The 26,126-nt window shown below is 41.6% G+C and overlaps 1 protein-coding gene across 4 annotated transcripts; it reads right to left on the bottom strand.

The window, feature by feature from the left end:
* Positions 1–1,141: 1,141 nt before the first annotated feature.
* atp2a1 (ATPase sarcoplasmic/endoplasmic reticulum Ca2+ transporting 1) lies at positions 1,142–25,553 on the bottom strand. Of its 4 annotated transcripts, none has more exons than XR_004896231.1 (26): positions 25,373–25,553; positions 25,065–25,201; positions 23,773–23,790; positions 22,945–23,027; positions 18,993–19,097; positions 17,091–17,229; positions 15,897–15,977; positions 15,721–15,806; positions 14,573–14,728; positions 14,264–14,405; positions 12,310–12,476; positions 12,115–12,203; positions 11,890–11,992; positions 11,651–11,782; positions 10,451–10,576; positions 9,381–9,599; positions 9,070–9,181; positions 7,652–7,875; positions 7,317–7,537; positions 6,983–7,185; positions 5,654–5,739; positions 4,504–4,637; positions 3,853–3,970; positions 3,167–3,284; positions 2,544–2,691; positions 1,142–1,441 (listed from the first exon to the last, which is right to left on the bottom strand). XR_004896231.1 is itself a non-coding variant. In XM_035996878.1 (26 exons), the coding sequence occupies exons 2-25, from the start codon at positions 25,180–25,182 to the stop codon at positions 2,584–2,586; spliced, it is 2,985 nt and encodes a 994-aa protein (XP_035852771.1). In that variant the 5' UTR covers positions 25,183–25,201; positions 25,312–25,553; the 3' UTR covers positions 1,142–1,441; positions 2,544–2,583. The 4 variants fall into 4 exon arrangements, 2 of the variants coding, with proteins under 2 accessions (XP_035852771.1, XP_031176746.1); XR_004896230.1 differs by having other exon boundaries at positions 25,312–25,553; XM_035996878.1 differs by having other exon boundaries at positions 2,544–2,588; positions 25,312–25,553.
* Between the last annotated feature and the right edge of the window lie 573 nt (positions 25,554–26,126).

Raw genomic sequence — 26,126 nt, forward strand, 5'->3', positions numbered from 1 at the left:
TCTCTGTTTTAGCTACAGAGTGAGACATCGCACTTCTTTCCCATATTTGTTGGGAGTCGCACATGCGCAGTAGCTAGGTAAGGACTACTAGCTAGCTACTACTACTAGCTAGCAGCAGTGCTAGCTGACGAGGGACGTGTAAGTACTTCTATACAATTTCTTTTGTAGATTAGGGTGAACTTGTGTGTGTTGTAGCAGTTTGCCATTGAGAACAGCACACTGTAGGTATTCCACACAAAGTTGGAAGTGCGCCCTTGTTTAGAAGAAGTCTCGCGGCTAATCCTGCCTTGTACTGACCGAAGTTGGAGAAACAGCTAGCTGATGTGGTATTAGCTAAAGTGGTTAGCACACACCAAATGTTTCGGCCGATGACGTAGATGGCCCTGCCGATTTTGACCAGCTCACCCTGAGACTGAAGGCAGGATACATTCAGAAACCCGTATCTCACTCAAAACAGCATGGATGGTTTGTTTTTTTCCAAGTTTGTATGCGCGTGGAAGCACCAGAGACACAAAATAACACCCCAAATCCCAGAAAAAGCGTTTTTTTCACAATATGGGCACTTTAATTGTAATAATAGATGTAGCCATTTGTAGTCACTTGTGCAAAAACTGTCAGAATTCAAACTACATTCATAAATTTGTTTGTTTTTATGTTAAAGCGAAATTTCACATGGATTTCTGTCTTAAGTGACTAATGTGAACTATGTCCACTAAAAGTGCTTGTTTTTGCCACTGACTCACAGGCTCAGATTGTTACTGTAAGTGTCTGACTACATCAGAGAGATGGAGAAGTTGCTGTTATCCTGCCATGCTTTCTTGTATGAGTACTGATGCTAGGTCAGGACAGTAACTTTAGCTAATAGCATTAGCTCTCCTCCCCTGTGTGCAGCTCTCCACTCTTGGAACAGCATTTCTCTTAAGCAAAAGGTGCTTTGGTATACAATTCTTCTCCTCCTTTGGCTGGCAGTAGTCATCCTCAGGTAAAATGGCCACTGCAGACCCGATGGACCTTGGGTTTTCAGCCACACCAGGTTTACTTATTGTTAATGACCACATTATTATTCCTGTTGTGCTTTGTTGCATAACAGAACTGTCAGGAAACAGCATTGTATACAAAAAACTAAACTGGAAACAACACATTTTCTTTAATACATATCTTTATTCTTTAAGAATAGAATCAACAGAATAGTTTTAATAACTCACCTATATATTAACTTCAGTACATACACAGAAAAAAATATTTTGCAGCTTTCCTCTGGTGTATTTTCAGATGGCTTATGTGTTTTCTTTTGTATTCATGCCACTAGATGTTTTGATCACATCGGGTGACTGTTGGCAGGCTCTCTTTCAGTGGGAGCTCAGCCTTTTCTCTCCATCCTCTGTGTCTCAGCTTTCTCTGCTTCAGCCGCTCTCTGTCGCACTTTGCCTCTAAACTTTCCCTGCAGGGGAAAACACAAGCAAGTCAGTTGTGAGGTAATGGCAGTGTGCTGAGGTTGACTTGTTGCCTAGATGAGAAGATTAATACCGCCATAGATATAAAACCGCTCTTATGAGGCTACAGCCAGCATCTGGCTAGCTTAGCACAGCACAACCAAACAGCTAGCCTATCTCTGTCAAAGGTAACACAATCCGTCTTCCAGGAACTCTAAAACTCACTAATTAACAGCGTTTGTTTAATTTGTACATAAATGTGAAAGTGACATTTTTGACAAGGGGAATTATGTGTGGGACAATTTTTTGGTTGCGATCAGCAACTTCCTGAAGGCTCTGCTGGTCCTTAGAGACAATAAATAATATGATGTAACACCTGTAACACAGCAAATTCTCATTTTTACATTTTTTGGACAAATGAATACATCCAATACATACATTAACCCATTCATCCACCTGTGTCCAGCATGGATGTATTCTCTAGGCTTCTCTAGGCTACTGTATTATATTTCCCCAAATCATATCTTCATATTTTAAGTTTTAGTCTATTATAGAGCTTATCACCAGTGCCACATATTGGGGAAAAAACATTGCAAATTAGCTAAAATACAGTATAATATAATAAAATTAAGATGAATAATATAAATTCCAGTTAAACTCACTAGAAAACTTCCACACCTTGTGCCAGTATCAAAGTTTGTTAGAGAAATAGTCCAACCTAATCCAGCAACATTTTGACCTTTATAGCAAAATGCACAATGTTAGTTTGATCATATTAAATAGAGTCAAATTCTGCCAATGTTACTATTTCTACTTCAGAGGATCTACAACCTGAACCTACTGTAAGAAATAAGCTAAAGTAACATTTTTAAGCTTCCAACAATTAACACAAACTGCGCAAATACCATGTGTGTGTGATGCTGAGACCAATTATTAGATTTCTACTGGCAGTTCATGGCAGATCTATGCACAGCCAGCCGAGCTGATCCCAGCTACACTCAGGATCCAAATGCATTAGTCCAGAAAGATTGGCAAGACAAAGACAAGCTCAACAAAACAAATGTGCACAATGCAGAGCGCTTAAACCTTTAGCATGAGTTATGGGAATACCTTGGTTTGTTACAAGGGTATGGAGGAGGGGGAAACAGGTTTAGACTGGATTGTCAGAGAAGGAATGGTGAAAAAGAGCATCCAAGGAGAGCAAAGTTAGATAAATGTCATCAGAGAACAGAGGACAGAGGGTAGGAGATCATTAAAACTGTCAGGAATAAGAAAAAAGGGAGGAGATGTTAAAATAACAGTTTAATAAATTATAGTTTTAATAAATTATAAGACGTTTCATTGGGAGGTAAATTATTCCATAACATTCCATTAATCAATCATATATTCCTTATAAATTAAGCTAAAGGAGAATGATGAAATTGTGTGTTCTTAAAATGTTTACACATGTATGTTTTAAGTTTGTTGAGGCTGCATACACACTCAAAAAACATGACTAGCATCAGTCATTTCCAAATGCCCTTCTAAAGGTGTATACATGGTGCGCAGATTGCACCCTGGATCGTAAATCTCACCTGTAAATATACGATGACTTGGGTTTTTTTTTGTACAGTATATGTAATTAATACAGACTGGCTAGGCAACATCTGTTCCAGAAATGTAAATTTACATTTATTTTTTTTTCACTCTAAACCTCATACAGATAAAGAATAAAGGAAACATGTTTAGCTTACCCTCCGGATATGTGCGAGCCACAAACTTGAGAAACTCATCAATGAGGATGACTGGGAAGGAGAGCTTCAGGACCATCATCCACTGCTCTAAGTTCAAGTGAGTGAGCTTGAAGATCATCTGTGGACGAGCGCAACATCGTGTTAAAGCTGCCAAACTAGATGCACAACTTCCATTAAGAAACTTGCTATATATTAAAGGTGCAGTAGGTAAGCCTTATAAAACTAACTTTCTGTCATATTTGCTGAAACTGACCCTATGTTCCAATAGAACTACATGAAGCAGGTAATAAATCCACCGCTCCCTGTTCAGATGCACCAATCAGGGCCGGGGGGGGGGGTGTCTAACTGCGTGTCAATCAATGCTCATGCACACACATTCATTCTCCATTGTGGGGGGAGGGGCTTAGGAGACCATTTTGGGCTTTAGCAGAAAGGGGGGAGGGACTGAGAAGTTGTGGAAGTCCTGGATCTTCACAATCCTACCTATAGCACCTTTAGTTATACAGATACTGTTAACATTATAGGTCATATGACTATGAAGCATCAAAAGAAGAAGAAGAAGAATCCATAGCTGAGCACTGCGTCATCTAAGTATTTAAGCAATGAGAACATGGAAGTTGGAGAGGCAGTGTGTGTCAGGGAGGAGTAGAGGGAGATGGGTGTTTGTAGCAGGAGGCCAGACTCACGGGCAGGGGGTCGACGTAGATGATCATGAAGTGAAGGGACATGGAGAGGGTCATGGCGCCCACCAGCCAGAGGTTGCTCCAGGGGGGCATGCGCACCAGGGACTGGTTCTCAGACAAGCTGGGGGGGGGGGAGGAAAAAGGTGGAGTTGGGTGGGAAGGCGGAGGGGTACGTTAATGCAGACTGAAAATGTGTGGGGGCATATAAAAGATTGTGTTGTCGTGAATGTAGGAAAATAAATGTATGCAATGATCAAGCATGTGAGCCCTGACACATTTATATGGTGAATATTGAAGGAAGGTGTCTTCACTGTGTTGTGTTTTGGGTTCCTATCATAATCATAGTTGCAATATCATACTCCTGATATTTTACATGCATGCATATAATCCTGGTAGCCTTTGTTTTATAGATCTGAGAAAAGTACTCATTCAATACAGAAAAATGGCCCCATAAGTTTAATGTTATATGTCATATCATGGATTACTATTACTTCTGCGTTAAGGTGAAAGAAGCATTTTGCTGTTGTCCGATGGAGAGCTAATTTTAACTTCATTATATTCCATTATAAGTGAAAGTACAGGAATATAAAATTGCTAGGATATCGTATATTGTTCATTAACAGTTGGAGGTATGAGTTCATAGTGTAGCCAGACCTGTTCAGAGCGTTGCACATCTCAATGGTGACCAGCACAGACAGAGCCATGGTCATTGGGGGAGAAGCCTCAAACACCTCGCAGTGAATGCCAGCAAAGTCCTCATTGTCCTCGCTGCATTGCATGAAGTGTGACTGGCAGAGAAGATAGAGACATCAAATCTTACTAAAGTCTGGTACGGTCTCTGAGAAGCTGAGATGAAGTGTATTTGTAAAGAGGTCTTGTAGTTTTAGATCAGAATCAGTATTTATTGCCAAGTAAGTAACACTTACAAGGAATTTGTCCTGGTGGATAGTGCATAAATAAACACATACATATTAAAAGAAACGGTAACATAAATAAACAAATATATGTACAATATAACCGTTTTAACAAAAAGAAAAGAAAGCTTTATGGTTTCAGTGTAGGATGGGCAAAGATGTTAGCCTCGTGAGACCGTCCTGATCTCGCGAGCTCCAGTTTTCCACTCGCAGATCAGTCTGGCATCTTGAGACAGAGAAAATTTGGAGCCATTCGCCAAACGACCGACCAATCAGCATTGGTTTTGAGGCGGGTTTAGGTGTGACGCAACGAGAAGCGACTGTTCAGTCTAAACAACATGGCGGCTTCCACGGATGAGATGAGCGTAGCTATCGCGCAAGTTTTATCCAAATTAGAAAGTATTCCTTCATTGAAAGAAGAGCAAAAAACGTCACTGGAGGCTTTTCTCGGAGGAAAAGATGTTTTTCCTCTTCTCCCGACTGGTTTCGGCAAGAGTTTGATATATCGTTGATCTGATTGGTTGATTTGGCCCGTCGGTGGTGATAGACAGATGGTTTATCCAATCAGCTAACCAGTATTTTCGCCCCTTCCCAAAAGTTCTCCAACGAAAAGTTCCCAGTTGGATATGCCGAGCAAATCCATCTGGAGGAGTCAGGTTACAAAGATGTTGAGGAATGTGCAAAAAACTTCAGGATATATAGTTTCATGCAATGTACAGGTAAATAGTCCACAGATGGAGTCTGTGGGGATCCCAGACCTTGTTAGTGAGGTCGACTGCAGTCGGGATTATGAACAGTTCCAGCAGCTGAATGGAGTCCACTGTGTGACAGAGCACCACAAATGCATTGTTTGTAGGAAAACTACACAAATGATAGTGTTAAATACTAACCAGCTGGTAGAAGCTAACCGATGGGCCTTCATCACAGTACAGGAACCACCAGGCAGCTGCTGCGACAGTTGCAGCACCAACATAACCTGGAGGAGATATTACTGGTAAGTGTGGAGGCCTTTTAATCCAAAGACAGAAACTATTTTCCCAGAAGTTCGAATCCAAAATTGTGAATAAACATGTGGATGATACTCGTGTAATGCCCGCCGGAGAGTTTCTGATGATGTCGTTAAAGAAATCAATCTTGATCTGGTGCATACCCAGAAGGGGGATATGTTACCATGGCAACAATATCATTTAGCTAAAAATCCTTAGTCTCACTTAGCCGTGGAAGTGTTCTTTTAAATGACTGTTATCAAAATTTGCTGGAGACCATTATAGACAAAGTAAAGGAAATTGCCACAGTACACAAATGCTTCAACCACTAGAGGGCGAGGGATTTATCTGCAGTGTCAGTAATAATCAAACCAATTGCTTCATTGGATGAGACAGTAAGAGAGTATGTGAGAATGCAGTGGTGTAGTCTACGTGATACGCAAGTATACGCAGTATACCCACTAAGAAAGCTCCAGGATTTCCATATACCCACTTAAAAATGCCCAATGACATGATATCTATTCAGCATTGGCCAATATTTTTAACATAGAAATCCCTAAGGATCTGTTGGTTGCTTGGAGCCACCCCTGATGGTTTTGATTGAAGGGAAATCTTTCTTCTCTGCAAATCTTTCTTGCTGCAGCCATTAAGGGTATCACTGTAAATTGGCTTAAGCCCACTGTACCAACATTTCAGTGGTGGAACGAGCGGGTGTGGGAGCTTTACAGAATGGAAGAAATAACTTCTTGAGGCTCCAGAGGGACAGATTTTTGAAGAGATGGACCCCTGTCTTGCTTAAAATGTTTTGAAGAGGAGAGCGATCATTTGGTCTGATCAGATACCTCTCTATGTTACTATGTATGTCTGTGCTGACTGTCTACGATTAATCAAAAATAAGTTCAAGTTCAAAAAAAAAAAAATGCCCAATGACACGCAACAACATACTTACAACATATACTGTTATATTTTTGATATATTTTGAATTGGCATCTGTTTTTCTTTTTCACAATAAAAAGTATTTCCACCGTAAATTGGTGCATAAAAGTGTATCCGAATATGGGAAATGAAGTTTTTGATGTTCAAAACTTCCCTGGGGGAGGACACCCAGACCCCCTACTATGATATGCCCCCCCCCTCCCCCAGAGGCAGATTCTGGCCAATATATACAGTATATACAGTACAGTATACCCACTACAATACATTAGACTACACCACTGTGAGAATGTGTTGTACCTCCGATGGCCATATATCTGAAGAAGAGCCAGCCAGAGATGAGGGGCTCTTTGGGGGAGCGGGGGGCTTTGCCCATGATGTCTAGGTCAGGGGGGTTGAAGCCCAGCGCAGTGGCAGGCAGACCGTCAGTCACAAGGTTGACCCACAGCAGCTGGACGGGGATCAGAGCCTCAGGCAGACCAAGGGCAGCGGTCAGAAAGATACTGAGAGAGTGAGTGTGGGGGTGAGGAAGCAGAGCAAATAATTTTATTAGTTTTGACATGGCCCCTCTCCATGTCTCTCTTGTAATAGTTATTATCACAGCACGCCTCCATCCACACAAGTATGTACTCACCAGACGACCTCGCCTACATTGGAGGAGATGAGGTAGCGGATGAACTGCTTCATGTTGTTGTAAATGGCTCTGCCCTCCTCAACAGCGGACACAATGGAGGAGAAGTTGTCGTCAGCCAGGACCATCTCAGAGGCAGACTTGGCAACGGCAGTGCCAGAGCCCATGGCGATGCCAATCTCCGCCTTCTTCAAGGCGGGGGCATCGTTCACTCCGTCACCAGTCTTGGTGAAGGGTAGAGGGAGATGAGTTATTGTATTATCTGTATTTCGAGGCAAATGGTTTCATTTCATTTTCAGTGCAAGGAACACAACAAAGTACTCTTTTCTTCCTCTCACCATGGCGGTAATCTCATCAAAGCCTTGCAGTAATTCAACGATCTTAGACTTGTGGGACGGCTCCACTCTGGCGAAGCAGCAGGCCTTTCTGACGGCGACCTTTTGATCGTGTAGAGCGAGGTCATCAAACTCACGACCGGTGAAGGCCTTGTTAGTGACATCCTCATCCTCAGTGAAGATGCCAATACGACGGCAGATGGCCACAGCTGTGCCTTTGTTGTCACCTGGGACGACAGAAATGAAGATTTTATTGTTTCAAAACAATCAAAATAGTTTATTGATCCAGGGGGGAAAGTGGGTTTGTTACATATTAGTCTATATCTTTGACGTTCCACTTCTGGGATTGCTCCGGTGCTGCAGGAAATACTGCCAGATGCATGTATTTTCCCTTTCCTTCCGCTTTCTTTGTGTTGGAATTTTAAACTCCGGTGGAATTATGAGGACTATGGTTAACTGCTCTTCAGATCTCTGCACGGTAAATTCAGACAGCTAGCTAGACTGTCAATCTGAGTTTTCTCTCGCACGACTATTTTGCAGCGGCTCCGTGCGGAGCTTAGCGCCGCCCATGACGATTGTGATTGGTTTAAAGAAATGTCAATAAACCAGAACACGTTTTTCTCCCATCCCGGAATGCTGTGTGGACTAGCCAGACTCTCCTCCGCTCCGCAGCGTGTGGATGGTCTGGCAAAGCGAGACTAGTTATATATGCTCCATTCTTTAGTAGAAATACACAGAGAAATTATAACAACAAATCATATAAAATAGAATAATAAATATGTAAACAGAATCAGAGGTGGAAAGTACGAACAAATTACAATTACTTTACTGCGTTACTGTAATTTTTGTGTACTACTTTTTAAAGTCATTTCTAAAAACCTGTAATTTTACTTTTTACTCAAGTATGTTTTGTTTTGCTGCATTTTAAATCACATCTGTTACTGAGTAAAAAATAAATGTAAACTAGCTTTGGCAATGGTTTGAATGTAACGGATGCTCATTGATATAAAAAAGTTACGCGCTAAAGCTTTAACTTAACGTGCTTATTTTAGACAACATGACTCCAGAAAAAACATATTTATGTTTACTAATGATTTTTAGTAATGATGACTAATGTAAACTTGATTTGTCTACTGCATCAACTTACCGCTCTGTGTTAATACAACTCGACCTGTTAAGTTTCACCTTGTGTAAAAACTTAAGGTTTAAGGCAATGGGTTTCCACGCAAATTTCTAGTAAAGTCAACTAATTCGGGATAACAGTGTAAGTAACCTCTGAACAGAAAAAGAAAGTAAGAAAGTAAGAAGAAGTAAGAAATATGTATGTGAAAATGAATGGAATGAGATGTTTCTGTTAAGACTTTGCTTGTTTTCTTATACGATGCAATTAAAATATGATAAAGTATGATACGTGTACTGACCAGTGATCATGATGACACGGATGCCAGCAGCCCTGCACAGCTCGATGGAACCCATGACTTCCTTACGGGGAGGGTCCAGCATGCCAACGCAGCCCACAAAGGTCAAATCAGTCTGAAGAAAAAAAGAAAAGCAAAAGGTTTTAGTGTCCTTTGGAGCTACTTGCAAGCAATACAATAAACTACTGCAACATAAAAAAATATGACATTCCAACACTTGTTTCAGTGATATCCACTGCTATCAATGAGATACTGCACTTATGTACAATATCATATCTGTAGTGTCTTTCATTTGTGCTTCATCAGTCACCTACCTCATAGTCTACAAACTTGGTGGCGTCCACCAGGTTCATCTCCTCCTTCCTTAGAGGTGAGTCGCGGGTGGCCAGTGCCAGACAGCGGAGGGTGTCACGTCCAGTGCCCCACTCCTTGATGACTGACATGATGTGGTCTCTGATCGGGTCAGTCAGAGGTACACGGGTGGTGCCCACACGGACGTACGTGCAACGATCAATGACACCTTCTGGAGCACCCTGTTGACGGAGTAAACATAATGTACAACATCATTATCAACCTACAGTATAGGCCTACTGTACATATATGACGTGATTGACTAACTTTATTTAGACTATTTCTTTGGAATTTGGAGGCTTTACGTGGCATGGGTATTTTATTATAATGTTGTTATTTTGTTTTGAGACTTTTTATAGAGTCCCTAAATTAAATTATTTATTTTGCCAGTGGCATTGCTATAAGTGATGGCAGCATCAGATGGGTGGTCCACCACTTTGCTTCAGACAAAAATATTTTAACAACTATTATATAGATTGTCATGGAATTCTGTACAGACATTCATGGACCCCAGTAGATGTATCCTAATGATTCTGGTGATCCTCTGACGTTTTCTTTTAGCGCCACCATGAAGTTCACATTTGTGGTTTTAAGTGAAATATCTACACAACAACAACTATTGGCTGGATTGCCATGACATTTAGTTCGGAAATTCACGTCTCCTTCGGGATGAATTGTAATAACTTTGGTGATCCCTCAACTTTTCATAGTGTGCCATTAGAAGGTAAAAACTTTGATTTGTCCAACACTTTGGTTTATAACTAAATTACATTCTCATCAGGCTCAGCTGGACTTTGTGTTTAGTGCTGATTAGCAAATGGTAGCATACTAACACACTAAGCTAAAATGGTAAACATGGTAAACATTTTTTTCCAAACATCCGCATGTTAGCATTGTCTTTATGAGCACATTAGCATGCTGACATTATCAATTTTGGTCAAAGGACTGTTGTGCTTAAGTGCATCCACGCAGAGCTGCAGGCATGGCTGTAGACTCTTTGTTGTATACTGTATGTCTTGTGTCATACACTCACTTTGATAAACATCTTGTTTCCCACAGGGGCTTTGGCGGATTTGGCAGGACAGCAGTAAACTGACATGGACTTTCTGTCTCTGGAGAACTCCAGGGTGAACTCCTTCTTCATCAGCTGCTTGATCACCTGTTATTACAAAATGAAGAAAAAGAAGGTCAACTGGAGGAAAAGGATCAAAAATCAAGGTTGAGCCGAACACATCTTATAAGCCATTGTTTATGTTATGTCATTTTTTCCACTAATTAAACCTGAAACCTCTTGGGGGCAGTGGACTTACTACTGCCTGTTCTCATGAACCATACATTCGAAAAGATAAGCACTCTCATTTGTGTGATTGACACTTTTTTGTTGTTGCTGTGTGCACCACATTGACTGACCCTTAACAAATGACTTTCACCCAGGAAATGCATGGTCCTTGTTTTAATACAAACCACAATCTTTTTCCCAAACTTAACTAGTTCGGTGCCTAAAACTTTACTTTTGTTGCCGCATAACGCTCACTTTTTCTATCCTAAAATGAACCGTAATCTCCGCTGAAATGATCGGCAGCTCGCGGTGCTCTGTACAAAGCGCACAGTCACCTATTTTCGGGTAACTGAACCACCAACTACCACTGATCTGATGGAGCACCATGACCGGCAGCTCGCGGTGCTCTGTACCCGGCGAACAGTCACCTATTCTCGGGTAACTGAACCACTAACTATCACTGACCTCACGGAGCACCATGCGGAGCACCGCAGCCGGTGTCGCAGAGCTCTGTAGCGGCTAAACACATCTAACCGCTGCTGATACGACGAGCTGTGACGGAAGTCTGTAGCCGCGTCACGAAGGTCTGTAGCGGCTTAAACAGCTAGCAACTGCCGCTCTGTAGCACGGAGCTCTGTAGCCGTTGTCACGTGACCAGCTGACTGTCTCGTATAATATCATTAGTTTGAGTGTGCATAACGTTTTCGTACGATATCCTACAAACCCGTTCATGAGAATGCGTTGCTTATTATCATCTTTTAAGTTGATATGTTTATCTTGTGATAACTCTGTGAGCGACCCCTTTCACATACAAGTAGTCCTTTGAGCCATAAAAATATTGATCATCGCAGTTAATAAAGTTTTGTACAAACACTTTCATCTGTAGATAAATGGACTTGTCTTTGTATACAGGATAACATGCTACATTCTGTATGGCGTCTTGTGTGGACTTACAGAACAGCAAGCATTTGCCCTTTCCACCTTGGACAGGCCACGCACTTCACTGTTGAACACGTTCATCTTCTCCACCAAACAGGACAGTGCTGTTTCAGTGGCCTCGCCCACTTTTTCATAAATACCCTTGGACTGCATCATAGACAAATAAGAAAGAACGAACATACATTTAAAGTTGGTCGTGTCACATTTAAACATTAATGTCATGAACACAAAATTATCCTAAATGCTCTGCTGACCTCGTTGTAGTCCAGGGAAGAGTCATTGCAAAGAGCACAGATGGTAGCCAGCTCGACCAGTCCGTCATACTGACCGCACTTCGTCAATGAGCCATTCTTTGTACTTGTGGAAAAAGATTGACAAAAATATTTAAAATAAAATAAAATATGTAGTCATACAATTGTTCAAAAATGTTTTATGGTGTGTATGTGTTTGCATGGTCTTATAACACTTATGACACTTACACTTCTCCCTCGGGGGTGTACTTTGAGCCTGAGATGTCAAACTGACTGAGGGAAACATTGTCACCATCGACTTTATCAATGATGAACATCTGCATGGAAACATGACAAAAAACAACCAAACAACAGTCATCTTTCTGCATTGAAAATAAATGTAAGTATATGTGTGTGACTTCACACCCCTGAGCATGAACCTACCTTAGTTACACACATCTGGTTGGTGGTGAGGGTACCGGTCTTGTCAGAGCAGATGACCGAGGTGCAGCCCAGGGTCTCCACAGAGGGCAGGCTTCTAACGATGGCGTTCTTCTTGGCCATGCGACGGGTTCCCAGAGCCAGGCAGGTGGTGATGACAGCAGGCAGACCTGCCATGGATGGAGCAAGAGATTAGGCAGGGAGGTACTAAATAAAATTAACAGTCATTGCTGGAAAGGTGGACAAAACATTAAGAGGGACTTCTTAAGCCAAAGAACCAGGTGATAAGAAAGAATTATCTGACATGTCTGTTCAAAACCACTAAACACCTGCCACTGGACAGGCCGACAACAGTGGTGGTTCCTAAAACAGCCCCTTAACTCATCAGCTGGAGCACACCCAAACTAAGGTATTCCTGTGGGAGGGGGCTGCTGCAAGCCATTCAATCAGCTCTGTGTTCACATTCTTGGCAAAAATCAACTGTGACGATGATGTGGAGATGGTCTGGAGAGTGTCCAGTTCAGTGACATTAAGGTGGCATCTGTGTTTGCAGATGATGTTGTTCTTTTAGCATCATCCGACTGTGGTCTGTAATGAGCATTGGCGCAGTTTGCAGCTGAGTGTGGTGTGACGGGGAGGAATGTCAGCACATCCAAGACTGTTTCTGTCCCAGAATATTTAATTGGTCCCATTCAGGCAGCCAAAAAGCTCCTTTTTAAGTGTAGGAGTTTGATGGTTTTAAGGGTCCTAGTCAGAAAAGACAGAGCTGACTATGCAAGCTCATGATTTATTGACCAATCATCTTTCGAACTGTTGTCTATTGTAGAAGATGGGTAGTGACCAAAGAATCAGTTCAAAGGAAAAAAAGACTAATTTGGCTACCTGTCTGTGATAAACAGCTGCTTCTCCAAGTTAAGAGGAGCCTCCTGCTGAAGATGGGAAGGAAGGTTTGAAAGAAAAAACACCCATTCTTCTTCCTTGTCAAAACCTAGTGCCTACATTACCCACAATGCAATTTGTCTGCCAACAGTTCAGTCAGAGGTTCGGGTGTGTTATGCTTTTAGCAGCTAATGTAGCCTCGAGCAGTAGTCTCGCATTGCCAGACCTTCCTCCACAGTGCTGCGGAGGAGGGTCTGGCGAGTCCACACAGCATTCCGGGATGGGAGAAAAATGTGCTCTGTGTTATTGGCATTTCTTTAAACCAATTACAATTGTCTTGGGCGGCGCTAAGCGTCGTACGGAGCAACAGCACCTCTGCAAAAAAGCCTCGGGAAGGGACTTGTTTTGGTGGAACGTGTGTACGTTCAAAGGTTGTTTAGTCGTACAACAGAAAACTCAGATTGGACAAGGTCTAGCTAGCTGTCTGGATTTACCTTGCAGAGATCTGAGAAAAGCTTAACCATAGTCCTCATAAATTGACCGGAGTTTAAAATGCCAACACAAGGAAAGCCCAAGGCAACGGATATCCGGCCTAAATGAGTGAAATCCGGCGGAATTTTCGTCATCAACGGAAAAATCCCGGAAGTGGAACTTCGTGGATGAAGTCTACTCGAGCAGAGGTAAGAAGCTGGTTACAGAAGTCTGGTAAGCTCACTTCTTTCTAACTCCACGCCTCCAGATTTTCTTTTCATTTTCAAACTTGGAGTCTTTAGCAAGAACTGACTCTGACTTAAGTGACATCACTCAAGGCTATTTATCAGATTTTGCGCTGCTCCCTCTGGAGCCACAAAAGCCTTTTTTACAGCATATGCAGTAGTGCTCCCCAAGACCTGTAGGCATACTTTGATGAGTGAAAAAGCTGTATAATAAATGTATAATATTGTAATGATCAATCATAAGCCAGTGGCCCCTTATTTGATTTTTAATGGAGCGTCATATTAGATGAGCTACACAAGATGAATCTTAGATATGATAATCTTCTTGGACAACCAAGTGATAGTTAATCCCAGGGACTTACCTTCAGGGATGGCAGCCACAGCCAGAGCCACAGCAATCTTGAAATAGTAGACAGCACCGCGGATCCAGGAGCCTCCGTGGACGGGGTCATTGAAATGGCCAATGTTGATCATCCACACAGCCACACAGATGAGGGAGATGACCTAGAGGACAGGCAGTCAGGGGGATGTGTGACACATCATGTCTAGCTTTTAGTTTTATATACAAACATTTGTATCTTCAGTCATTAAAAACAGTATTAAGTTTCATTTGTACAGTATTTAATAAATAGAGAAAAAACTGTTCCGATTTGGCTATCTGCCTCACCAACCTTGGAGAGCTGCTCTCCAAACTCGTCCAGTTTCTGCTGCAGAGGGGTCTTCTCCTGCTCAGTGGCAGCCATCTGGTCACGAATCTTACCAATCTCAGTGGAGACACCAGTTGCAACAGCAATACCAGTGGCTCTTCCTGCAGCGATGTTGGTGCCCTGAACATAGACCAAAAAAAACATTAGAAAGTTAGTTGGTCAATCAGTACAAAACAGACTGAAATATCTACTACAACAACTACTGTATTGGATGGATTGCCATTACATTTTGTATAGAAATTCATGTTCCCCAGAGGATGAATCCTACTGACGTTGGTGATCACCTGACTTTTTATTTATTGCCACAATGGGGTTGACATTTGCTGTTTTTAGTGAAATGGCTCAACAGATATTGGGTGAATTGCAATTACATTTGGTTCAGACATTCACGGCCCCCTCAGGATGAATTGTAATAACTTCCCCTGATTTTTGCTCCAGCACCACCATCAGGTCAATAATTAGATTTGTCTAATACTTTGGTTTATGACCAAATGAGAGCAAAAGTAACAACATTCCCATCAGCCTCAGGTGTGCTTTGTGTTTGATCCTAACTAGCAAATGTTAGGATGCCAACACTTTGTAAGAGTTTGGTAAGGGCTAGCTTCGCAGCTCAAACCACAAAAGAATGAAAGGAGGTGGATGTTTCAAATGCAGTTTGAATGGTACAAATTCATTCAGCCACTGTGGATATATTATTGTCTAAAGGCAAGAAAACTGTCTTGCCCACAAATTTAGGGGCGTACGTTTCAAGGAGTAGAACATAAGTGGGTGATTTTTTTTAACATATTGACCCAGGGAATATGTACATTGATAATGGGCAGTGGGGGCATCATTTTGAAAAAGAAGGACATTGCATTAGGAAACAGCTGGCAGGAACTTAATTTAGTGTGTAAAGTTTATGAACTGTTGTGGGCCTGCTGCTATGACAAGTAAAAACGTTGATTGTGAAAAAGGTTTATTTGGTGAAGGAAGAGGGGACAGTTGTAGGGTAGACAAAAAAAGTTTAGGAGAATGAATTGCAAGGTGAGGTTGCCAGGTTTGATGAAAATAAAGTTGGAAAAGGAAGGGTCAAGGGATGGCAAAGGCGAGCAGGACTCAGGAAACAGACTCACGGAGAACAGCATGTTCTTCTTGTCCTGGTTAACAGCTCGGGGGTCTGGGACGGCATCAGTGTGTTTAATCACACTGACAGACTCACCTATTGGGAGACACACATTTTGGGTGGGGTGGTCAGAAAAGGAAGCAGACATCAAAAAGACATCATGTCCGTCTGTCCCGTAACACCTACCAGTAAGAATAGACTGGTCCACACGCAGGGTTGTAGATTTGATGGAGATAAGCCTGATGTCAGCTGGCACTTTGTCACCAACTAGTGTCCACACAAACACACACATAGAAAACACTTTAATTTAGCCATTTTACTTTAAAAGATTGATTTGCTTAGCAGCTTTTGCCTTTTGTTGCAGGATTACATTACAAACAGCTTAATTTCAATCCGACTGCAGCATTACAGCAAGATGGAGGGGGGAGGGTTGATGGACAGTTTTTAGCACTCTGGATGGATAGTGTTGTTGTTGAAAACTGATACCACAGTCGGAGACAGTGGGAGAGGGAGACCTTGGGGAGATTATGAAATGAAAAGAACAGGTGTACAGCAAACAGAGGGAGAGGGAGAGACAGAGGAGCGAGTCCGGCCATCGATATTAAGTGTATTTATACTCAGGCTTGTTTTTTTTCTTCCCGCAGCAAGTTCCTTCAGACCCCCTCCACCCCTTTTTTTCTGTGACTGCCTTAAAAGGGCCCATGTTCATTCTCAAGGACATCAGGAGACATGTACTCTCACACACACATAGATAACACACTGTGGAGTTTCTAGTGCACAAATCATCTTTTTGAAATGTTTTCATCTCAAGCTTGGAGTCGGACATTACTGTATTTTGAACTGATATTGAGTTTGTAAAACACTTTCTCAATCCAAGGTTGAGAAGTCCTGAAAAAGCCAGAGATGAGCTTTGGTTTAATTATTAGTAAATGCTCCATAGTAAAAATGTGTTCCGAATGTTATTACAGTATATTCTTTGACTTTGATATGATTTGACTTTCCCATTAAAGCCGAAGCAATCTCTTGCATGCTCTCTCTCTTTTTTTCTGTGCTCAACACTGTATCATTAATTATAGATATTTCCCGATGTCGGCTGCTGTTTCTTTTGCTTACTCATCTCCTGTCTGGAAAAGACAATTTACACAGACCATTGGCTCCCTTTTCTAATATTTCCATATAGCTGTGTTGGCTGGACGGTCATACCTTTTCACACGCTACCTTTTCATTTTAAAATTGCTCATGCACAAGAAAGATCACTGCTGCAGCCAAATTACAATGGTTCTGACTGTTCCTGCAGATTTTTTAGCAGCTTAATGGGGTTTGAGTCTGTGCAGCAGGTAAATGTCTGAAAAGAGAGCCTTCCAGTTTTGGGAATCTTACCGGAAACCTCCACCACATCACCAGGAACAATCTCCCTGGCCTTGATTCTCTGCACGCTCTTCCTGTCCGACCGGTAAACTTTCCCCATCTCAGGCTCGTATTCCTTCAGAGCCTCAATGGCACTCTCTGCATTGCGCTCCTGTTGCAACACACAGAACAAAACATAAAATATGGTCATTATAGTACAGTGACCTCCCTGAACATGCCAACTCTAGACAAAATGCATCAGTCCTTCTCGAGTGTGAAACTCCATATACTAGCATTGTGACACACAATTGTACAAGTCAAATGTATATACAGCATCTGCCACTCATGGTGGACAAAATCATTTGAATACAAAATAATATATTCCTGTACTATTCATGCAATACCTTTCCAGCAATTCATTTTTATCAAGACTACCCACAGAGTTTGATTTAATTGGTAAAAATGACTAGAGTTGGTAATGTGTGAGGTCACTGTTGAGAAAAATCATCTTTATACAATGTTTATTTTTTAAAGTTAAACACTCAAAAACTCAGCTAAACTGCTTCCGTGCATGTTTTGTTTGGTCAGATGTGATTGACAGTGTTGGCAACATGAGCAAACAACTCAACAATTATCATTAGATTCTGAATCAAATGTTGCTAAATCCTGTTTGGTGCATAGAAATATATGACATCCCCTTTTTCCAGCTGAGCCCAGCCTACGTGAAACCAGCGAGAAAAGCAAATAAAAACAGAAACCTTTCAAGTGAAATAACCACTAGCACAAAATGTTATGTTTATATTGGGCCGCATTGCTCACTGTTAAAAGCTGACTGAGAAAATAGGCTTTCAGGGCCTTTCAGAGTTATTCATTAAAAGAGTAAATATACAGCATCTGGATCCAAGTTGGATGTTTGTCAAAATGTTTAAAACCACAAACATGTATATGCACCAATTATTCTCCATAATGCCAGGTGCAGTTAGCCATCCAATCAGCTCATGAACATGTCAAAACCATTACAAATTCCAGTAGTATAGAAAGGAAATTGAAATCCGTTAATATATCTCAAAGAGCACAGGTACAAAGATCATAATACATCAAAAGCTATGACTAATGGGATGCTAAATTATAGTTTGAAAAGTTATAATTCTTTGCCATTTAGCAAATCTTGAGTGACCACCATATACGTGTGTTTGCAGTGTGTCTGCTGAACTACAGGTTAATGAAGTCAAACAGGCTGGTGCTCAGTTCAGTCTGTGGTTCCTTCCAAGGCTGCCCTCGACCGCCTCAAAGTGTAAAGCCCGACTTATGCCAGCCGCCCTCCCTCTCGCCATTCTCCCCCATTCCCCCCATGTGTGAATCCTTGTGCATAGTTTCCAAATGACTGCCTCAGGGTTGATATGAAGCCCCCCGACCGCACACACGCATGCACACACACACACACACACACACACACACACACACACACACACACACACACACACACACACACACACACACACACACACACACACACTCCCCAGACCTGTGGTAACCTGATCGTCCCTCTGTATTTTTACTGCAGATTGTAACAAAGCAGACTGCAGCTTGAGCCTTCAAGGGTCCCAGTCCACCATTACCCACCACCCCTCTTTCCCTTCCACTCGCCCCCATTGGCTTAACCTTTCGCCTTTTCACCTCCGGCTGACGTCATGTCTCTCATTCTGGACTCCCTCGAACTCTGAGCTGTTGTGTGCTCCCTGTAAAGGACACGGGCTGCGACCTGAACAGGCCGTCCATCGTGTGATGATTTATTGTGTGTGACTGTTACTAAGTATAAGAGTCTATTTAGGTGTGTGTAAAAGAAAGCATTCAGGAGCAGGTATGTGTCCTTGTGATTGTTCCTCTGCGTGTGTGTGTGTGTGTGTGTGTGTGTGTGTGTGTGTGTTCACTGACCTGCCACACTCCAACGATAGCATTTGCAATGAGGATGAGGAGGATGACTAAGGGCTCGACAAAGGCAGTGACGGTCTCCTCACCTTCCTCGAACAAAGCCAGTACCTTAAAAAGACGGAGAGAGAAAGTACGAGTAATGAAAATATCTTCTACTTTATAATGTTTGTGAGGTGTGTATCCCCTTAAATTCACATTTTTCCCTTAGTTACTCCTTTTGTTAAAACAAAAAAAAAAGTATGATGCTCAGGGACAACACTAGGAATAGAACCAACAATTATTTGAACTAAGTGACAAAAGTTCCCAGAGAGTAAGATGATGTCTTTAAATTGCTTGTTTTGTTCTACCAACAGTCCAAAATCCAAATATATATATATATATATATCATTTACAATCATGTAAAAGACAAAAAAGCAGAAAATCCTCAAATTTGAGAGGCACATGGCAGCAAATTAATCAATCATAAACAATGTTTTTTTTGTGGTAAAATTTCTGGTGATCTATTGACAATGTCACTTTATCAAAGGCTATTAAAAAAACACACACTTGGAGTACATCAAATGTACACCTGCATGCAACACTTCTTTAAGCTAAAATGATGAAGTGTTGAAACCATTAGTGAATCAACAGACAATTCCAATTTTGATCAATGAATCGTTTATCACAATCATTTATGAAACAAAAATGCCACAGGTTCTTTGGTTTCAGCTTCTAAAATATGCTGATTTGCTGCCTTTACAAAAAAAGTTATAATACTAAAATTATAATACTTTTGGGTTTTGGACTGTTGAATAAAACAAAACATTTACTGACATAATGTTGGGAGCTTGTGATGGGTGGTTTTCATTATTTTCTGACATCAATTATTTGAAAAACTATAGACAGAAAGTAATCATTGCTGCAGCCACAATAAGGTTGTGGGTTTTTTTTATACAGCAGCTCCATTTTATCATGAACTGTAGTATATGCTTTATGCATCTCTTTATGTACATTTATCCCCAAAAATCTCCCTTAATTATTTGTTATCTTTACAGTTCTGCAGGTTTGGACATTGCTTATCCTTTTGATGGATGATGGATCAAGTGGATCTATTAGGGTCAGTAATCAGTAGATCATGATACTGACTCTTTCATTTTGAGTTAAAGGAACACGCCGACTTATTGGGACTTTAGCTTATTCACAGTAACCCCCAGAGTTAGACAAGTCGATACATACCCTTCTCATCTCTGTGCGTGTTGTAACTCTGTTGGATGCCGCCAGCGCTAGCTAAGCCTAGCACAGATCCTGGAGGTAACCGGTTCCATCTAGCCTACTGCTCCCAATAAGTGACAAAATAATGCCAACATGTTCCTATTTACATGTTGTGATTTGTATAGTCACAGGGTGTACAAATAACAAGGTCACATGAGACACAGTCATCTTCTAACCGTATACAAACTGGGAACTATATTCTCAGAAAGGCGAAGCTCTGCTACTTCTGCTACTTGGGCGGAGTGATTTGCTAGCAGCAACTGAAGCCCTGTGGTGAGGAGCAGAGAGTTCGCTCAGAGTTGGAGTAATAGAGTCAACAATTACTAGATAGTAAAAGCATAGTGACCTTGTTATTTGTACACCCTGTGACTATACAAATCACAACATGTAAACAGGAACATGTTGGCGTTATTTTGTCACTTATTCAGAGCAGTAGGCTAGATGGAACCGGTTACCTCCAGGATCTGTGCTAGGCTTAGCTAGCGCTGGGTGCGTCAGACAGAGTTACAACACGCACGGAGATGAGAAGGGTATGTATCGACTTGTCTAACTCTGGGGGTTACGGTGAATAAACTAAAGTCCCAATAAGGCGGCATGTTCCTTTAAAGTAAGACATTATCACTGTTGATGATACTTTGTTGTGCACCTGTTGCTCAGTTTGACAGTGTTCTTTACTGCTGGTCAGCATTAAACATAAAATAGTCACGGCGAGTAGCTATTTATGACAGTGATGAACCATCACTGGATCAAATTACATTGGTCATTGTTGTCTCTTATGTCATCCTATGTGTGAAATCTTTCCTCTGCATGTGACTCTTTTCCAAACCTATAGTCTAACACGTGTTGCGTCCCTGTGAGCGGGAGTCTGTTTCGGAAAGCTTTCATGTTGACATTGACACAGATTAGTTGCAGGCCAGCAGAGCACAGAGCCAACCAGAGAAGAGCCCCATCCTTCTCTTGTAGCATTTTTACTTTTATGCTCCTCCTCATCATGATCTGTTGCTTTTCATCTCACATCTTTTCTCACTCATTCCCAAAAATAGTCTCTGTTGCTCACTTCTCCAGTCTGTCTTCACCCTGCCTCTCTTCAAAGACACAATCGATCCCCAGAATGCGAGTCCGAGGCTGTCAGCACACTGCAGCGGCAGGACATTCCTGTGTGTATGAATAGGATGACCATGTATTTGCAGTATTTAGTGTTCTCTGTTTTAGAAACCGTAGACGACTCTGAATCTATTGCTCTCGTTTGTCATTGTAACAAACAATGCCATTGTGCAACCCAATCTCCAACCCCCCACCCCCTTACCCTCCTCTGTGTCTCTCACTCTCTCCTGCTGCTGCAAGCCATCCCTCGTTCCTTCCATCCCTGACCTTTGTCCAAGGATACAGTTTCTCATGCTGGCTTGAGACTTCCTTAAAATAAAGCTCCTGCTATGCATGTGCACTCTCTCTCTTTCTCTTTATCTTGCTCTCTCTATTCCACACACACACACACACACACACACACACACACACACACACACACACACACACACACACACACACACACACACACACACACAAACACACAAAGCCGTCAGGCCTTCTAAGGCCATAGTGACAGCTGTGCAGGGAGGCCAGAGGGCAGAGATTGAGGATTAAGACAATGTGTCCAGCCTACTCTACACCACAAAACAGTTTTGGAGAGAGCAACAGGGGAGGGGAGGAGGGAGAGAGAGAGGGATTCCTTGTGTAAATGAGAGTGAGGACATGTAATTTAATAACTCAGCGATGTACACGAGTGTGTGCGCGTGTGATCACAAAGAAAACAGACGAGAGGTCAGAAAAGTTGCAGCTCAGAATTTGCACCTCTAACGTCACTGTCAGGTTCTTTATTGCCCCTGAACGTCACTAATCTTGTTCCTTTTATTCCTTTGACTTTATCAAAGCTTTAGTTCTGTTTGTGAGGTGCTCCATCAACATCATGCCACATTTAGATGCAAGAAATGGCCTCTTTTGCAACGACTTTGTTGCCTCTCAAGCAGCTCTTCCAGGACCGGTAGTCTAAATTCAGACATGGTATAGCTTATTATGGACCGATAGGAGCAAGGTCATGAAAGTGCTTTAATGATTGATACTATCTTCTAATTGGTCAGTTTCAACATGCTGAATGCAGGTTTTGATGGGTGTAAATTGTGAAAAGATTGAGGGTTCTCAGATTTACATTTCCAATTATAATCTTCTATATGCTAATATGATCTAATCATAATAATCAAATCATATTTTGTGACAGATTAGCAATTTAGGTAAAACAGTTTAAGGGGAAGATTCTGAGATATGGTATAGGAATTCTATGAAAGAAACACAAGTATTATAAACTGTTCAGCAACAGGTCTGACCTTTAACAGTTTTGAGAAAATAAATTCACTTTGCCAAATGCTTTATACTCATGAGGGTTATTTGTTCCATTTATTGTTTGGACTCAGTTACTGGGACTCTTTAGGGACCAAAGGTAAGTAACAGTAAATGGATATAGTAGGCTAAAAACTACATCAGTGATCTAATATGTACAGTAGCATCTTTATCCAAATTCGACATTTCACTATACAATTCTTAAATACACAATGACCATGTTCAAAACCCTTTGCAAGCTCCCTGCATATACATACTGCACCATGTAAATAAATTGCCTGTATTATGGAAAGAAAAAAGTGAGCAAACTCACAAAAGAGATGCAGGCGGCCAGCAGTAAGATTCTGACCAACAGGTCCTCGAACTGTTCCACCACCAACTCCCAGATAGTCTTTCCTGTTAAAGAAAATACATCTAATCACATACAGTAGTCAAGTGTGTGTGTGGTCAGTTGTGTATATGTCCTTGCTGGTAATATATTTCTATATTTACATGGTATAAATGTTATGGATTGTCAATAATCTCGGTAATTCTCGTGATTTTGAATGCAAGACAGTTTCACTAACAAGGGTTAAGTAGGAGAAGCATTGCTCGTGATAAAACTAAGGATAAATATTTGGTATGCTCATATAAAGCTATTCTTTTTTAAATATCTGCCCCTAAAGTATCTGTAATGGTCTTCAAACTTTTACTGTATGTGCACAACACTAGTTTCCATATTGCCCAGTCAATGTAGCTGATTGTGAACTGTAAAACAGTCGGTGCAGATAGGCATGCCATTAAAATGCTAGTTTGCAATCAAAAGCACTGTAGAAGCCATACATCCAACATCTCCAAAGCCACAGGAACTGAATGGCCTTGGATCAACTGATTTCTTCAGGTTGTGTGCGGAGTGAACATATTTTTAGTAGTTTGGGTCTCTATAACGATCTCTAAACCCGTGGCACACTGGTGGAACAGAACAAGAAGCCAATGACAGGTGTTAGATAAATGACTGTGTGACTTGTCATCACAGGAAGTGAGAGGAACAGGTGTGTCCGCGGGGCACAAAGTTAAAAGATGCACTCTGATCAACACCGGGACATGTGATTCAAACATCAATAATTGAAAAGCAGACGTTTGAGGCTTAAAGTGGACTCACCCTCCTCCGCTGGCAGCTCTGTGGGTAAAGAGAGACAAACAATATTAATAAAGCACAGCTACACGCCAATGTAGCTGTCAATTTTGTCAATGAGGACAAAACAGTTTTGAGAGATTTAGGATTCAGAACAAACTAAACATCACATAACGACATAATCTATTCCACTCACACATTTATAATAAACAATTGGTCGGACTCTATAATGTATTGTATGCTAAATTATTGATTATTGATAGCAGCTGGTTTGTTCCTCCTTGTCCTTCTGCCAGTTTATGACACTAATATGTCTTTACTAACTGATGTTTACAGTGAGCTTAATTACACTGTTATTCTGGTTCATTTGTCAGCTGAGATGCGCCACAACAAAATATAGAGTCACTGATACCTGTTGGGTACGACTTCATGCAACGACAAGACAGTAAAAAGTAAAAAGCTTACATGTTCACACTTTACTGTATGTAATATGCTCTTGTTTTTTTGTTTTCTTAAATGCCAGGATGGAGACTTTTATTCCGTTTTTATTCAGTTCGACAAACAAGTCTCGACTCAAGGTCCACTTACAAGCCTTTGTGAAGGGCGTTCAGGCTGCAGTTCACAGGCCTTCCTCAGCTGACAGAGTTTGCTCAACTGCATCCCGCTGAGGGAGGCATGAGACGCAGTTGGAAAAAAGTAAGTAAGTTGACCTTAAGCTGTTTCCAAAGTTACGAAAGAACTGTCACGCTTTAATGCACTAATAAATAAAGAATCTTCAATCAAAACTAAAGCCAGTAGCGATTGTCAGAAACCTGAAACTCTAATGCACCTGCTCCACAAACATCCCCCCCCCCCTCGTTTCTTTCCCGTAATTAGACCATCATCAAACACATCACAAAGTGCCAGTTCATCTATCTGTCATATAGTGTCTCTTTGAACCATTTTATCTTTCTAAACCTTTCAGGTACCAGGTTCCAAGCTAAATTCAATGATATATGAGTGCCTACACCCTGGGATTCCACAATCACTTCATTCATTACTACTCTTTTATTACAGCCTCCAATGTTCTATCCAACTGTTTCCTCCATTCATCCGTCCATGCATCCTTCCATTTGTCCATCCATCCATCCCTCCATCCATTCGTCCATCCATCCATCCATCCATCTATCCATCCATCCATTCATCCATCCATCCATCCATCCATCCATCCATTTGTCCATCCATCCATCCATTTGTCCATCCATCCATCCATTCGTCCATCCATCCATCCATCCATCCATCCATCCTTTCATCCATCTTTTTCTTTTTCTCTCACTCACCGTTGAAGCCATACTTTTCCAGGTTCTTCTTGAACTGCTCAGGGGAAAGGCCGGTTTCTTCAGTGACACCAAAGTAGGACAGAACCTCTGGTGACTCTTTCATGTGTGCGTTCTCCATCCTTGCTGAAACGGAGAGGCTTCAAGAACAAAAGGGATAGAAAAGACAGAAACATTCACATCAAGTCTGAGCGGCCCAGCTGGCCCGATACTGAGAGTTAAAACAAGTGAAGCTCAAATGTTTACCCACCACTTTCTTGAAGTGTGGTATTAGGGTTTAAAAACTGGCAACCCCCTGCGTTCACACTTACTCTCTCTCTACCCCCTCTCTCTCTCTCTCTCTCTCTTTCTCTCTCTCTGGGCTGTTGCTCTCCTTTCGGAGCCCTGGACTGACAGAAAGTGCAACCCAGCAAACTCTCCTGAAAAGTTTTATACAGATGAAAAAGTGGCCTCATTGGTGCTTGCTCACCAAGCTCTCACCCCTCATTGGCTGAGAACGTCACAAATAGGTGGGCAGGGATGGCCCTGTGGTAAAGAATAGACAGGGGTGAAGGGGGGAGCAAGTGCAACAACTGCAGAGGGGTCTACTGCCTGGCAAGCTGGAAATAAGATGTGCATTAGAGAACATGCTTGGTCAATGGCAACACAACAGCTTTCTGAATGAGAGGTAGGGGACACTGAAGAGCCCACGGCAGAGTACTACTTTGTGTTTGTGTGTACACACATGGACGCTCATCTACCCAACAAGTGAATAAAAGAAATGTGAGAAAGGTTTCGAAAGGTCACTTTCACTTCTGCTTTTGCTGAAGCAAACTTAAATAATTTCAAATAGTCCTATTTATGTGTTGACACAATATTCCTCAATGCATTTCTATTGCTCTAAAAAACTAACTAAACTATTCTTACTATTTACTTTATAACTTAAGAATGTACATAAAAACAATATATCATAAGCTTATAAAATACAATGCATTGTTTTTTTCCTCTTTCCACACCTGTTAATCATCTCACGACCCCTCAGTTTGGAGGGGCCTGACCCCTAGGTAAAGTACCACTCAACTAAAC

The sequence above is a fragment of the Sander lucioperca genome, chromosome 21 (genome assembly GCF_008315115.2).
Source record: "Sander lucioperca isolate FBNREF2018 chromosome 21, SLUC_FBN_1.2, whole genome shotgun sequence".
Lineage (NCBI taxonomy): Eukaryota > Metazoa > Chordata > Actinopteri > Perciformes > Percidae > Sander > Sander lucioperca.